We start from the raw sequence: 17,129 nt of genomic DNA, 5'->3' as shown, positions 1-17,129 counted from the left end.
CAAAAATTAAACATTATAGAAATCTTAAAGGTAGCTGTTAAGGTAGGGGCTGTTGTTTTGGACTGCATTAGATTGTACAGGTGTGCCCAATAAAGTGGCCTCTAAATGTAATCCTACCATAACCTGTTCTCAGGTAAAGCCTCTGGGCTACTTTGCCACATCACATCACCAGCTTAATTAACTATAATTCATTAATCAACTGGAATTCATTCATTCGTTAATTACACTATAATGTGAAAAATGTATGTTTTCAAAACATCTCAACCTTGTGCAGGAATTACACAGTATAACATTATTAATTCAGTATTGTTGGTTGGGTTTAACTAGTTTGCTAACTTATGTTATTAGCTATTAGCAAAAGACAGTACAATATGATATTATTGGATTCCAGCAACAAATTTAGAAAAGGGATTATTTAATTTAGAAAACTACCTATCAATGAATGGAAATGAATTATCGAACAAAGAAAATGATTGAATGATTATTATAAACAGAAACATTATAAAACAATATAACAACATTTACAGTACACACAGATAAAGTTTGCTGCTGGACTTGGATGGGCTGCCACAATAAAGCCCCTGGTGTATCCTGATGCATCTTCTGGGGGGGGTCTCCAGAGTGTGTATGAGATGCCCCTCCACTGACTAAAATACATTGTGCGCCGGTGATAAAGCATGAAGGTATGCAAAATAAATCCTTCTTGAATCTTGAAATCAAGAGAGAGATCAGAGACGGAATCAGGTAAGGGAAACAGGAGCGAGGAAGCCGGGGAATCAAACACATGGGAAGAAGGGACTAACGCTGGAACTCTTGACATAAATGTACAAGACAACGAGAGACAAACAAAACACAGACTATAGCTGTGTCTCAATTGAGGTGCTGCAGCATTTGGAGGCTGCATTTGTAGAAGGATTACGTCACAGTGGCTGAGACATTTCAGAGACTCCTTCAAATGCGAACTTCTTTTGCCGGATTTGGAGGATACATCTGATGTACCTGTTGGGTTTTGAGGCCCAAAGAGCGCTGAGATAGTCTTTCAATTGAATCCAGTAAACTTGTAGTTGATCAAGATACTTATTTATTTAAAGTGATGATGACAGCAATGTCAAAAAATACCCTCAGCCGAGGACACTTTCACACACCAAGTCCACAGTCCGAATCAATAAAGAGCCAGTTAGCTGTCTGTTGGTAAAAGTGAAAGTGGTACAAAAACCATAATCATTTTGCTATAGTCTCTACAGAAGGGTGTCGTCGTCCCTCATTGGTCCATGTTGGCGCGGTTATGCCCCTTGGTGGGCCGTCTTGTAGGTGGCGAGATGGAGGTGGACCTGAAACTCTTTGAAGAGAACCTAAAGTGCTTCATTCATAACTAATATAGTACTCATTATACATTTGTGCAGAAATACATGTTGTGCAATAATACATTTAGATTGAGGTGGACGAGTGCATGTGATAATCATTAAATGTGACACAATACATTTTGATTGAGGTGTACGAGTACATGTGATAATCATTAAATGTGACACAATACAATCAGGAGTTTATTTACTTCACATACCCTTCACGGCCTCATTTGATGTCTGTGTAGTTATCCCTGTCTGCCCCAGTGTGTTTTGTCGTATTGTCATTCATGTTACGTCGTGTTCAGCTCGTGGCACAAGAAGTCGCATTCACTGGCAGTACCTGCTTCTGTTCCGGATTCTGTTGTCGGGCAGCAACAGCCTCCTGTTCCTGCTGTCGGACCGCGTCATCCTCCCGTTCCTGCTGTCGGACCGCGTCATCCTCCCGTTCCTGCTGTCGGGCCGCGTCAGCCTTCCATTCCTGCTGCCGGGTTGCGACAGTCCCATGTTCCTGCTGACGGGCCGCGAAAGACCCCCGTTCCTGCTGCCGGACCTCCGCAGACTCCCATTCCTGCTGTCGGGCCGTGTCAGCCTTCCGTTCCTGCAGCCGGTCCTCTGCCGCCTCTGCAGACCCCGGCCGTCTCCCTGTCGAATAATAGGTTTGTTCCTTTTGTCCCAGGTTTGCCAGTCCCTTCTTGCTCCCTGTTTGTGAGGTTCGCTGGAACCGACAAACCTGAACCCAAAAGCACGACACAGAGACAGGTAGAATATAATATAGTTCAGTTTACAGAAGAAGAATCGGAGTCCAGAAACAGGCAGGCAGGGTCAAAACGGGCAGGTCAGGAAAACAGGTAAACTAGACGATAACTGAAGAACTTGGCAGGAAAACACAAGACAATCTGGCAGGTAACAAGTGGGAGAGAACTGGTATATATCCTCTGAGATAACTAATGAGGGAATGAGAAGCAGGTGAGGAGATGGGCTGTGGAAACCAGGTGAGGGGAATAAGTTGATTGCAGGCAGTGAGGATGAACCAGGATTTGAAATGATAAGAGAATTACTGACAAGGTGAAACCAAATGAAAACAAACTAATAGTGGGTGGAACATGTGACTCAGTACGTGGTGACAGAACCATCCTACGGTCAGCTGAAGGAAAATGGTTGAAATAAAAACACCCTGACAACCTCCTGGCCTATCAAACTCTTCTCTCTTCCTCTATTTCTGAAACAAAAAGCGCTTTCTTCCAACAAAAAATGTAATTGTCTTTCTCCAACCCTACTCTCCTTCCCTCCTACCATCTCACTTTGTCAACTGCTTTGTAAAATAAATAGATGACATCCGCTCTTTGCGCATTTTCCAACTTGCCAACTGACATCAGCTGCTCACCTTCCACATCACTTCCCCCCACTCTAACTTTTTTCTCCCCCCTCTCTCCTAATGAAATTCTAACCCTTGTTACCCCTGCCCGCCCTACCACCTGCCCTCTGGTCTCCTCACCTTCTCCAGTCTATGGCTCCTGACCTTCTTTTCTCACCCATCTCATCAACACTTCCTTAACAACTGGTTGCTTTCCAAAGAATCTTAAAGAGGCAAGAGTGAAGCCTCTCCTAAAGAAACCCACACTCGACCCTTCTGAAGTGAACAACTACAGGCCTGTCTCTCTTCTCCCATTTCTTTCCAAAACACTTGAACGTGAAGTCTTTAAACAACTCTTGTCTTACCTTCACCAGAACAACCTTCTTAATCCGCACCAATCTGGTTTCAAAGCAGGCACTCAACTGAGACTACCCTCCTCGCTGTCACTGAGGAAATTCACACTGCTAGATCAGCCTCCCTCTCCTCTGGTGTCATCCTTCTGGACCTTTCTGCTGCGTTCAAAACAGTGAACCACCAGATTCTCCTATACACCCTCCAAGAAATGGAGGGCTCTGCTCTCTCCCTGCTCAAATCCTACCTACAGGACTGCACATACAGGGTAACTTGGAGAGGGACTCTGTCGGACCCTCGTCAACTCACCACTGGGGTTCCTCAGGGCTCCATCCTGGGTTCCCTCCTCTTTTCTCTGTACACCAATTTACTCAGCTCTGTCATTCACTCTGAAGGCTTCTCCTACCACAGCTACGCAGATGACACTCAACTGATTCGGTCTTCTCTCAGATCTGAAATCCCGGTGGAGGCTTGGATCTCGGCTTGTTTGGTGGACATCTCTCAGTGAATGGCCGCACACCAATTGAAACTCAACCTTGACAAGACCGAACAGCTTTTCCTTCTGGGGAACGGCTCTCCCATCCAAGACCTTACCATCAACATCGGCTCCTGGGTTGTTTCCCCGACTCGGACTGCAAGGAATCTGGGTGTGACACTGGACGACCAACTGTCCTTCAGTGCCAACATCGCTGCAACAACCTGCTCCTGCAGGCACACTGCAGTACAAAATCAGGAGGATACGTCCCCGACTGACTGAATGCAACGCAGGTTCTTGTCCAGGCTCTTATCATCTTATTTGGCTTATTTGAAGCTATTGTATTGATTAAAACAATTTGAAGATAATGTACTTACAAGTTTCTTGTTGTTCGGAGTTGTATCCTCATGATTGTTTGCACTTATTCTAAGTCGCTTTGGAAAAAAGCATCAGCTAAATTAACTGTAATGTATCAAATATAACAGCACAATGATCTGACAGACAAGCATCAATTATTTCCATATTGCAGATCAGAAAACCAGACGATAACACAAGGTCAACTGAGGGCCTAGGTTGTGAGAAGGTCCGGTGAAAAGCAGCGCAAGATTTAAAGATGCATGAATTCACTTACAAGAGGCTTAGCAGGACTGCAGACCTGAATATTAAAATCTCCAAGAATCAGAAGTCTATCAAAGTTGGGCATAGTGTTTAAGATCGCTACCATGATAAACCACTCTCTCCAGTCTGGTCATGTTCCATCCCCTTTAAAAACTGCTGTCATCAAACCACTCTTCAAAAAAACGGCCTTAGACCCAGATGTCCTTGCCAACTACAGACCCATCTCCAACCTGCCATTTCTATCCAAGGTGCTGGAAAAAGTAGTTGCCACTCAGATTCAGGACCATCTCAACTTCAATAACCTCTTTGAAAAATTCCAGTCTGGTTTCCGCCCTGGCCACAGTACAGAAACTGCCCTGGTTAGGGTCACCAACTATCTGCTGATGACAGCTGACGCCGGATCTCCATCTCTCCTCATCCTCCTGGATCTAACTGTAGCATCTGATACCGTTGACATCCTCCTCCACCGTCTTCACTCCACAATCGGACTCTCTCACTCGGCCCTAAACTGGTTCACCTCATATCTCACCAGGAGGACTGAGCACGTCACCTTGGGAGTGGCAACATCACAAACACAGTCACTTCACCTGTGGTATCCCTCAAGGATCTGTCCTCGGCCCCACCCTTTTCATCATTTACATATTCCCCCTTGGTCGTGTCATCAATGCATGGAATATTGTTCCATTGCTATGCTGATTACACATAAATCTACATCAGAACTAACCCAACCCCCTCTGCACCTCTGCCATCTACCACATTAACCACCTGCCTGGAGGAGATAAAGGTGTGGATGAAGCACAACTTCCTCCAATTAAACAACACTAAAACCGAAGTACTTCTAGTTGACACCCCACATCAGATCCAGTCATCCTCCATAACCTGCATCACCTTCTCCGGTCAGAACATTCCACTCTCATCAACAGTCACCAATCTGGGTGTTAAAATGGATCCTCACCTGACCTTTGAGGCCCACATCAGACAAACATGCAAGAACTCCTACCACCTCAAAAACATTGCTAAACTCCGCCCCACACTCACTCTTTCAGATGCTAAAAAGCTGGCTCCTGGTCTCACTCAGAATTGACTATATTATCTCCCTTTAAACCCATCAGTGGATTCACGGAAATGCTCCCTCCTACCTCCGAGAACTGCTCACCCCACAAACCTCCACAAGAAATCTTCTGTAAAGGCAAACCTCCTCCATCCCCCAGGACCAAGCTCGAAACCATGGGAGATCGAGCCTTCCTTTCCGCTGCTCCCAGACTGTGGAATGCTCTCCCTGAACATCTGAGGACACCATAGACTGTGGATACTTTTAAAACAGGCCTAAAAACCCATCTTTTTAACAGAGCTTTTTGCTAGACTTTGACTATCCATCTGTTGCCTTGTCTGTCTACCTAATGTTTTTAAATGTATATTCTGCTTCATTATTTTTACTTTGTAGCACTTTGAGTTTTGATTATTCAAATGAAAAGTGCACTTATAAATACAATTTGTTATTAGTATTATTATTATTATTATTATTATTATTATTATTAAGAGGAAGACAGCAAATTGAGTGACAAAGTCTTATGTATTTTTGGTGGACGATACACAAGAGACATTAAGAGGGGATTGACCCAACTTGCTTTAATTAATTGCATCTCGAAGGTTGGTAAATGATCAGCGTTCAGTATGCAGCTGTTAAAATGTTTCTTTAACACAGCGGCTAAACCCCCGCCGAGGCTGGAGGGTCTTGGAGTTCTGAAAAAGTTAAAATCGTTGGAACAGAGTTCAACAAGTGGAGCGAGCTCACCAGCGTTAAGCCAGATTTCTGTCACCAGTAAGAAAAATAAGAAAGAGGACAAAAGTCTTATTGGATATGGATCTTGCATTGATGAGAGCCACTTTGACTGGGATATCAGTATAATCCGACAACAGTTTGCACCACAGAGGGCAGCGATTCCAGAGACTACACCTGCCACACTTCACAGAGAGCTTTGCGGGGAGCCCGCATCACTGAGGTCTGGTGTCCGTGTCTGGGATAATCAGCCGGAGAAAGGCATACCTGATCTCACAGGAGTGCTTTAGAATGGAATGTGATTTTTAAATTGATGGTTTGAATTCTCCTTCTTCCACTTTTTTTTACTTCAGATGTATTTTTCAATGTCTTCTTCTTTGTTGATTTTTTCAAAGTTCATCCCCACCCCTCGTCCCATTCTCTAATAAAAAGTATTAAATCAATCTACGCTCTGAGAGGACTAGAAAGCCTCTCAACCAGCGGTGCTGGTCTACTAGTTAGTTCCCATTAATGATGCTGGTCCATCAGGCATGCTGTTGCTGGTGAAGCTGAATTACCATTTTAGCTCATTTCTCTGTACATACATATGCAGCCAGTACTTACATGGCCCGTGTAGTTGTAACTTCTTTGATTGTGTATTTCTATATATAAAATAACTGAAATACAAGAGAACTGAAATAGAAATTAGGCGAGAGATATAAAGGAGATCTTTAAGGGAAGAAAATACATTTATTGTAATTACTTGGCATGAAATACAACACATACCATTATCTCCATGTTCATACAAATGCATTTACAAAAACAATTAAAACTGAATAAAAATATATTAATGAACGTTAACATTTGATTGGTATACATTTTTTTTTAAAATCACAATATAGGCATTGAGCAAGAAATTACTTGATTGCATCTCTTCAAGACAATGTTTACACACATTCATTATTTACAAACCGTAAAATGTGATGCACCATTCTACCTTGGTAACTAACATGTGTGATATGAATACGTTCTCTTTAAGCTTCTATATCTTCTGGCCTTTCCAGCAATATGTTCTGTCACAGTCGGTCTCCAAACAATGTGCAGCAGTATAACACATTATATTAACAGTGTTGCTACAATCATCCATGCTCAGTGTCATCGTTGTTCAATTAAAAAGTTTCATACAATGCAGTAACATTCATCTGGTTAACAGTTTGTTCATCATTGTCAGTCATACATTAACTTTCCCCTTAAAAAGGTCCAGTGTGTAGCATTTAGTTATGAATACTATATTCCATTTCTGCCAATAGATCCCCCTGAATCCTAAAGCTGAGTTCTCCTGCTCGCGGAGCCGTGCAGGAACTGCCTGCATGTACCAGTATGCATTACACACGAGCTTCTGAAGCTCAGCATCCCACCAGCCATGTCCTCTATCACGGCTGGGGTTAGGGTTAGTTAATGTTGAACTGTTACTCTTTAATCTCTGGAACCTCTGTGCTGCAGTGATGCAGCTTTTCCCCCATGTGTGTTCTCATGTGGACTTTCAAGTTACAATTAGAGCGGAATTTTTTTTTGCATGTTTTACAAGAATATGGCTTCTCACCTGTGTGGGTTCTCATGTGGACTTTTAATACATCATTACGCAGGAATTTCTTTTTGCATGTTTTACAAGAATATGGCTTCTCACCTGTGTGGATTCTTATATGATGGTCCAATGTTGATTTATGAGTAAATCCATTCCCACATATTTTGCAAGAATATGGCTTTTCACCTGTGTGGATTCTCATGTGGCTTACCAAGTGACCATTATTTATGAAAGCTCTCTCACATGTTTTGCATGCAAACGGCTTCTCACCTGTGTGGGTTCTTATATGATAGGTCAATGCTGATTTATGAGTAAATCCATTCCCACATATTTTGCAAGAATATGGCCTCTCACCTGTGTGGGTTCTCATATGGATATTCAAGTGACCATTATTTCGAAAAGCTCTCTCACATGTTTTGCATGCAAACGGCTTCTCATCTGTGTGGATTCTCATATGATGGTTCAATGCTGATTTAGTCGTGAATCCATTCCCACATATTTCGCAAGAATATGGCCTCTCACCTGTGTGACTCATCATGTGGACTTTCAAGGCATCATTACGCTGGAATTTCTTTTTGCATGTTTCACAAAAATATCGCTTCTCATCTGAGTGGGTTCTTATATGAGAGTTCAATGTTGATTTCTGAGAAAATCCATTCCCACATATTTTACAAGAATATGGCTTCTCACCTGTGTGGGTTCTCATGTGGATTACCAAGTGACCATTATTTATGAAAGCTTTCCTACATGTTTTGCAAGAATATGGCTTGGCACCAGTGTGAGTTCTCAGATGTCTCTCTAGTGATGCTTTATTCTTAAAGTATTTTCCACATGTGTCACATTTTAAAGGCTGTTTACCTGTGTGAGTGTCACAGTGCATCTCTGACAGGTTAGGGTTGTCTACATTGTTACTGTGACTTGTGCTTTCGTGATGTAGACTCTGTTGATTTGGCTCTGCAGTTCTAGTTGAGTCCTGAGTCTCCATGCTTGCCTCCTTTCTGATCTTGGCTCTCAGCTACATGAGAGTTGTGAGAGAGGAGCTGGTGGTCACTTTCCTCATCAGTAGGAGTCAACATAAAGGTATCAGTCTCCTGCTTCAGTACAAGCTGCTCTCCCTCCTGACTGGTGCAGAGTTCCTCCTGCTCCTCTTTAATCTGTGGAGGCTCTGGGTCCTCTTGGTCCAGACTGGAGTTCCTCTCCTGAATACAGAGCTGCTGGTCAGAGAGGAACCTCCTCCTCCTTACAGACATGTTGCTGTGGGAGCTCTGGAGGGACAGAGAACAAAAGGAATAGGATACTACTGCAGACATGCGAGCAAATTAGTACCAGTAACGTAATCTATTAAAACACATGGGGTTAAATATACATACAATTCCTCCGTTTTGTGTTATTACGTTTTACACACCTATCCTGTGTAACTTTATTTCCGGTTTCCAAACGACATCCAGCAGTCTGCGCTGACGATGGATCTCTGCCTCGTACTCGACGACAGCTTCTTGGAAAACTCCTGAATATTTCTTCAGCAGCAGCATTTAGTCGCTCGTTGACAAACTCTCTCAAACACTCAACTGAAGACATTGTTGCTTAACTAGAAGTTAAAATATTCATCCACGCAACGACTACAACATCGTCTCACTGCTAGTTTCATACATCCAGAGAGCTGAGCTAACGCTAATAGTGCCTGTACTGTTTACTTCCGGTGCATGGCTTCTTCTTCTTCTTCGTTGGTTTTACGACGGGTGGCAATTAGCGTTAAGATGATTTACCGCCACCTACTGAGTTGGAGGGTCTAGACTAGAATCATCTATATTTCCCACCATGCGCAAATGGCTAAAACGATTGTTTTATTTATATTTAGGACAAAGCATATACGACCTATTGTTTCTATATTGTGAAATAAGTGTGTAGGACAAAGTACTGATAAAGTACAGTGTTTTGTGTTCATTATGCAACATAGTGTTAATGAAATGCAGTTGTTGTCCATTTCTGCTACACAAGAAAAACAATAAAACGTTTTGAATTTACATCAGGAAGGAAAATGCAGACAGAGACGTGGCACAAGTTTATCCTCTGTCTTGTCTTGTGAGCACCAAAATTCCCAAGATCTGATGTGCCACACTAGGTGCCACTCCATTATCATAACCTATGATTGGCTATCTATTCAGTCAGAGGAGGTTATAGTAATAGTTCAAACCAACAGTTTGACGATAGTTTATAGTTGTAATTCAGTTTTAAACCTAAGAGGCAGCAAATCGCCAGATTACTGTCACACCCAAAAATAAGGATCTGACTTTAGTTTTATTTAGATCGGAGAAGATAAAGTATGGAAGCTTTTTAAATGCCATTTCTATGGTGCCACCATGTTATGTTATAATTGGTAGGTCTATTTATTGGACGCACCACTGCTTTCGTAGATGCAATTTTCAAATTCACTAAAGATAGCCACAGCCAGCAGCCACGATTTTGGGGACCACAAATTGAGTATCACTGGCAGACACTGTAACTATTAAGGTAACATTTTACAGGACTGTTGTGACTCAAGGCAGTTAATGTATTCAGTCGTCATCACAGTTACCCTTTGAACAAATTAAACTTTTATGTGCGTTGTAACAAACATTTCGCAATGCAGACATTTTAGACAATTGGAATTCATCTAAACAATTCAGTATTTCACTCAGATTTACTCCATGTTGAATTTTTCCGTCCTCAGCTGAACCTTTTGGACAGGTTGATTGATTTTCAGCCAAGCCTGACTTCAGCCTAGAGCAATAAAAGTTAGGCTAGGTCTTACAATGTAGAGTCTGAGTCTGAGTGTTCAATTTAACTTGAACTTGAATTTAGCTGATCACAATAGTAGTTAGTATTTCCCCTTCGAAGATCATCAATGTCTACGTTTAATTCCGATCCTTCCAATAGTTTTTGAGATACTTTACCCTGGACATGGCTCAACATTAAAAAATGCGATCATTACAGCAATAGCAAAAGTCCTTTTAAATGGTGTCCCACCGATCTCAAATATCCATTAGACAAGTATGAAATGAAGCAAGTGTAACTTCCTCTTTCAGAGATAAGTTTTGTGTTACTGATTGTTGAAATAAAACTTCTAAACTGTTCTCACCAGTGTTTGGCAGCGACTCTGCTGTGTTGTTGAGAAAGACCTGAGGGACTTCGGACAGAAACACAGAGACTTTTCTCGATGGCATCTCTGCTATCGCTCTGACTGACGTCTGTCTGAGGACTGTGATGTTGACGCTCTCCTGTCTGTCCAGTGTTGCTCAACCTCTTATTGCAGCTTGTTTGTAAAATTGTATTGCCTCCTTCAGGTATGATCATAGTTTTAGTGATGTATGTGACAGAAATGAATGTAATCTTTAGGGAGCAAAGCAACGATGGACCTTGGTTTGTTACTTCTTTTATTACCAGCTGCGACAGTGAAGCTGACATGTTTTTCATCTGGTAAGGTTGTGTGTGTGTCTGTGGATTTTTGTCACAGGATGTTGGAAAGGCCGTTGAGTGTGGTAGAAGTGCCCTCTGCTGGCTGTGTGAGTATTCTGATATGTTTAAATGTCAAGGAAGTATGTTTGTATCTCAGAGGAGCAGTCTGTGTCATTTCTTTTCTGTGCACATTTGTAACTGCTTTATTATAACTGTACTGTAACATGTTGATTAGGATTATAAAGCATATGTGCTAGTCATAAAATCATGGGAAATTGATGCCCATAGTTTCTAGTAGGCTATTTAAGTAAAATATATGTTTATTTGGACATTTTTGCACCTTTTTGTATTTATTCTTGTTATAGACCACACATTCTTCACTTTTTTTAAAAACATTTGTCAAGAAGGATATATGGTCAACTCAATAAATGAAGAATCCGTGTAACGCTGCATTATTCTGAATGTTGTGTAACTTCCTGTTTATTTGGAGCTGTACGTTCTCCTCCTTCAGGGTTAGACGTGATTACTCATAACAGAAATGTTTTCTTCGTCCATATTAACATCTATACAGATCAACAGAATTATACCCACAGCCAAGTAACGTTGAAGCGTATACTCAGGGGAAAGTATACAATACTGAACAGTGGAGTCTGGCTACGGGGAGGACGGCGGCAGAACCAGCAATAAATACACTTTATTATTCAAGCTCCGTCTGCCCCGTTGTCACCTCTCCTCAGTCTCCTCCAGCTGTTCACACAACTTTTTTTAAAGCACAAACAATGAAGCGAGCAGAAACTGAGACTCTCTCTCCAGGTGAGCGACACGTGTCGCACGTGGCACTCTCGGAACACACGGCGGACTGCTACCAGCGGGCCCTTAGCCCACAGAGATTAATTTTCGGCTGGGTTTTCAATCCGCCTTTTCATCCGGTTACCACCGCAAGCCCCTCTCGTAGCCTTCCGTTATTTTCTTTTAAACAATACCTAATCAAACTCCCGCCCACTGGTCTCGTCTCTGTCCTGAAGACACTTATGGGCCACGGAAAAATTCTTTCAGCACCGGTTACGAGGAAAGGGGAGAGGGACGGGGATACGGGACCTCTTATATTATTCCTGCTAACCTTTTAATCGGTCTCGGGAGCTAGGCTCGGCCGCCTCTCTCTCTCTCTCTCTGGAGAGAACACAACCTCGCACGACTTCCCCGGACCTGCTTTTAAACTTAATCCCCTCGGATGCTCCGTCTAAGATAACCACTAGGAAAAAGGGCCTCTTATGCAAAGTCGAGAATCACAGACAACTCAGAGAAACGTTCACCGACAGTCACCATCAGATAAACATTTTCCAGCATCAAGTCAACCACAATGCAATGCAGAAAGCTCTTTAACACTTTACAAAGAAATCCAACCAGAATCCCCGAGAATTCTGGGCACTGGGCCAGTTTCGGTTTTAAGTGTCCCTATAGGTGATACAGGTTATCTCACCCGATGTGTCCTATATGGCGTGTGTACAATATTTTGGAAAAATCAGTAGTGTGTCAGCCTAGTATGGTATCTGGAGCTTACCTGCGGGGGCCACAGCGACGTCCCGCGAAAAGACTCCTCTCTCTGGGTGTCTCCGGTCCTCTCGATTGAAGAAAAGTGAAAGGAAGAACTCCGGACAAAGGCTTTCTTAAGTTTTCACAACGCTTTTATTTTCTATACGTTTAAGATTATCAAAATGTATTACAAAGAATCAAGTGACTTACTCCAAGTGTTTGGTTATTGGAAGTCCCGGTATTCAGTTCAGGTTCATGAAAGGTCAATTTGGTTTTTCTCTATTCTAGCTCCAGCGGCTAAAGTATTAAGTTTCCGTTTTCATTTCTCTTGAAAATGCAACTGGTTATTTCCAACGATCAAAACTCGTTAACAATTCTGTAACTTCATCGATCTCTAGAAGCTCTTAGTTAGTTCATTAAAATGTAATTACCCCATCAGAGTTTCATGTCTCGCTATAGTTTAAGCATCGTGATATCTTATGTCTGTCACGTCACTATTCATATGGCATGACCTTTTTGTAAATTCATAAAAAGAAGAAGAACTTAACCCATGGCATTACCATGCATAAAACATATAATCACAATTATTACAGATAAAAATATTTATCTTATTTTAGGAGTTGTTCAAATTAACGTGTACCTCCCTTCACACACCCACACACCCACACACACACACACACACACACACACACACACACACACACACACACACAGTTCCAATTAATGGAAGCAAAAGGATTATAATGAGGCGACTATGAGTACTAAAGATTCCAGTACTCTAATTTAACTTTAACACAAGTACTACTATATATCAGTACTTCAGCAAGCAAAGAAATGATAAAAGATAACATATTTAACTTTAAGATAACCTATTGGTTATTTAAGTTCATTCTATGTAATGACAAATACTTCATCCATATGTTATCCTGACCATAAATATATATATATTTTTTAATATAAATATAGTCGGCACTTATATCTTATCGGGGGTAAAACCTCTCCTTAGGCTGTACTAGCCTTTTTGTTTTTCTCAGTATTTTCTTAATTTTTTGTGCCTATTTTTGGAGTGCCTGTGCACCTTAACACTCATCGACGGATCATGCCGTCACAACAACGTAAAGAATAAACGCATGAATGTGAGTTGCACCCTTATCCACTTCTCTCTACAACGTACTCACCAAATAAGTAAGATCTTAAAGGCAAACTAAAATAACTGTATATCAGTACAATTGCATCCCCAGTCCAGTAATGTACACAGTAAAATCAATGTTAATTATCATTACATTGTTGAGCATAACAGAAACCACTAAACAAATATATTTTCTTTTGAAGACTTTGAACTCTTACAGTTCATCTTCTAACCCTGTATGTAATGTAATGTAATGTATGACACTCTGAGTGTACTAATCATGCTCATAACACAAAGGATAAAGGATGACAAATCGTATTAATAAAAACAAGTTTACACCGTGCATTACCACTGAATATGTACCTTTCTTACCATAAATGACAATACATATTTTCTTTTAATAATTGATGAGCATGTTTAGTTTGTTATTATGTCTCTAATTCATTGGCATCCTAGTACTGACTGCTTTGTCTTCATTCTGGTATGAAAACTTTGTCTGGTATATTTACATTTTAAGTATACATATTGTCGGCAATGCTTCATCATAAAAAAGATCAGCCCGTTTTTTTGACAGGAGTGATGATCAGATGGGTGGCATTATTACCACCATCATTCGTACAGGGACTGAAGAATGGGAAGAGTTTCTCAGTGAAGGAGCAGCCAGTGAAGGAGTAGATGAGAGCTGTCGCATCTATGTCATAAAAGGAGACCAGACCCTCCTCATAATCCACAAACACCCCCACCTTCTGAAGCTGAGACTTCAGAGAGAGACGGACTGACGGGGCATCAAGAGCTTTGTACTCATTTCCATTTCTCAACCATATTGACCAGTAACCCTCTTTAGGTGTCATTGTGATGAGTCCCTTCCTGTTGATCGACTCTCTGGCCACACCTAAGTTCCATTTAGGCTTCCCTTTAACCTGAACCTCAAAGTAAAATCTGCCTGAAGAGAAACTCTGCTTTCCTAAAACAAAATTATAATGAGAAAATCTCTTTGGGTTGTCTGGGAGATTCTTCTTCACATCACTATGACACACACATTTCTGATCATGAGACAGGATGAGTTCAGGATGTGCTGAATCAGGATCAAGAGTCACATCTACTGCATACTTCTGGACCCCCTTCAGTTCAGCCTCACCAAACAGCTTCTTCATCTCTTGACTGAGTGTCTCCTCCAGCTGAACCACAGCTCTCACTGCAGACCCCTCATATACAGGTGGATGGACTTTGACCCCTGTCCAGTCCTTGGTGGGTGGGGGAGCCTTCAGGGACGGGAATCTTCGGAGAAGATGGAGTTGGTCTTCAGAGCGTGAGACCTGCTCCACCTCAGTGTTTCTCTTCTTCAGATCAGATATCTCCTTTTCCAGCTCTTTGATGAAAGCTTCTGCCTGTTTCTTTGTCGTTCTCTGCTTCTCTTCTATAGTTTTGATGAGCTCAATCAGGCCTCTCTCAACAGACTCCTTCAAAGAAGTGAAGACCCGAACACCTTCTGCTAGCTCCATGTGCGCATTTTCCTCACTACGCTTTGCTGACTGTTTCATCTCCTGAATCTTCAGTCGTCTCTTCAGGATCATCTCCTTAATTGTAGTCTCTGTCTTCCCCAGCTTAACCTTCTTGTCTTCATATTCTTCTTTCAGAAGAACAACATCATGCATCTTGTGGTCTAAAGCAGAGCAAAGCATGCAAACAAATATCCGGTCGGTCTTACAGAACAGATCCAGGGGTTTATCGTGCTTTGCACATATCCTGTCTTCCAGATTCTCCACAGGGTCGATCAGCTGATGTCTTTTCAGGCCTGACATTGTCAGATGAGGCTCCAGGTGAGTCTCACAGTAGGAGGTCAGACACACCAGACAGGACTTCAGAGCCTTCAGTCTGGTTCCTAGGGCAGACATCACAGGGAACTTCTCCTGGTTTGAACACTTTTTGCTCCAACCCTCTGCTGTTGGCTTTCTTTTGAGCTGACTGTCTGAACTGAGCAACCATCTCAGAGAACAACTTGTTGACTTTCAAATCAGGTCTTGTAGTAAAAGCATGTTTACATATGGGACACAGGCAACTGTAATTAATATTCCAGTTCTGAGTGATGCAGTTTTTGCAGAAGTTGTGTCCACATGGTGTACTGACTGGATGAGTGAACACATCCAGACAGATGGAGCACCGAAACTGATCTTCAGAGAGCAGACAGCTGACAGCAGACATATCTACATGCTGAGAACAAAAGCCAAAGTATTATAAAATATTTTGTTGCACACATATTAGTATAAAAACACACGTATTTGTATCAAAAATAATAAAGTATCATTACTGCAATATTGAGAAACATTATTTTGAACTCGATGGGTATTTTCACTGAACTGAGATGTGCATTCAACAGATGTTATTGTGAAATTAAGAGTCTATAATATCCTGTTTGTTTAGAGCTGTACGTTTTGTTTTAATGCTGGTTGTTTAAACACAGTAAATGGGCATGCATGGGTGATGAAGTGATACACCTTCCAAACAGAACACAGTGGTTGTGAGTTCAATACCATTGCACTCCTGCGCAGGGTACTTTAACATGAGTTGCTCCAGGGTGCCTACACTTTTTTGGGTTGTGAGCTACTTTTAAAATGACCAAGTGATCTGTCTCTGATTGCGAAACAGAGGGGAGGAGGGAATGTGAATGCGCAAGGCAAGAAAAAAAGAAAAAACGTGAATTTCACGGGGAGCGGGGTTCTGTTGGGGGAATATATATTATATATAATATATAATATATATTTTAATGGTGCGCGATCTCCCCGCACTACCCACGACCTTTTTGGCACCCCTGCTCCAGGGAGAATGTCCCTGTGTAGTTAATTCACTGTAAGTCGCTCTGGATAAGAGCGTCTGCTAAATGACCTGTAATGTAATGTAAAAGTGAATATTATCATCGACACTCACCAGTATTTGAGTCAGTAGTTGAGAAAGTCCTGACGAACTCCGTTTAATATTTCTTCAGACACAAACACAGACGTGTCTCTACTGCAGCTCTAACAAACATTAAGTTTCGTTTAAGTTTCATTTAATGAATGTGACGTGGAAGCTCTGCAGTGTTGCTCCGCCTCTTACAGCAGTTTCCTGCTTCAGGGTTAGACATGATTATAGTTACAGACATTTTCCAAGATAAGTACAATATTTGGGGAGAACTCTACTTCTTTTATCATCTTTTTCTTACAGCCACCACAAGTTTATTTTTTTAACAAAAAAGAAGTCAATCCCGTATGCAAAAAGATATGTCTTAGAGTCTGCAAAGACCAGCAGTCCCTCTACAGCTCTGCAACAATCAGACCACAGATCAGCTGATCTGTTTGTCCTGAAATGTTTCACCTTTTCATGTCATCATGCGTTTTCTTCTTTCCTAGTTGTCGCTAAATCAGACGAGGAAGTTGAGTGGTATGTGCCTTTAATAAACTCTCCTCTCTGGTGTGTCCTGTTATACTGACATCTAGTGGCCACAGCAATTTTACAGTTTCAAAATAAAGCACTCCCACAAACAGTTTCAAAGATTTTACTGCAGTGA

At 41.7% G+C, this 17,129-nt stretch overlaps 2 protein-coding genes across 2 annotated transcripts; both read right to left on the bottom strand.

The window, feature by feature from the left end:
• Positions 1–6,678: 6,678 nt before the first annotated feature.
• Positions 6,679–8,589, bottom strand: LOC115006354 (gastrula zinc finger protein XlCGF8.2DB-like). Its single transcript, XM_029428556.1, has one exon. The coding sequence runs from the start codon at positions 8,471–8,473 to the stop codon at positions 7,373–7,375; it is 1,101 nt and encodes a 366-aa protein (XP_029284416.1). The 5' UTR covers positions 8,474–8,589; the 3' UTR covers positions 6,679–7,372.
• Positions 8,590–12,590: 4,001 nt separating this feature from the next.
• Positions 12,591–17,019, bottom strand: LOC115028871 (E3 ubiquitin-protein ligase TRIM39-like). Its single transcript, XM_029462806.1, is given in 3 exon segments — positions 12,591–15,468; positions 15,470–15,796; positions 16,511–17,019. Coding segments are annotated over 2 exon segments (1,647 nt in total). The 5' UTR covers positions 15,788–15,796; positions 16,511–17,019; the 3' UTR covers positions 12,591–14,139.
• Between the last annotated feature and the right edge of the window lie 110 nt (positions 17,020–17,129).

Source organism: Cottoperca gobio, chromosome 1 (assembly GCF_900634415.1).
Source record: "Cottoperca gobio chromosome 1, fCotGob3.1, whole genome shotgun sequence".
NCBI classification, from domain to species: domain Eukaryota; kingdom Metazoa; phylum Chordata; class Actinopteri; order Perciformes; family Bovichtidae; genus Cottoperca; species Cottoperca gobio.
This window is presented reverse-complemented; position numbering and strand designations above follow the sequence as displayed.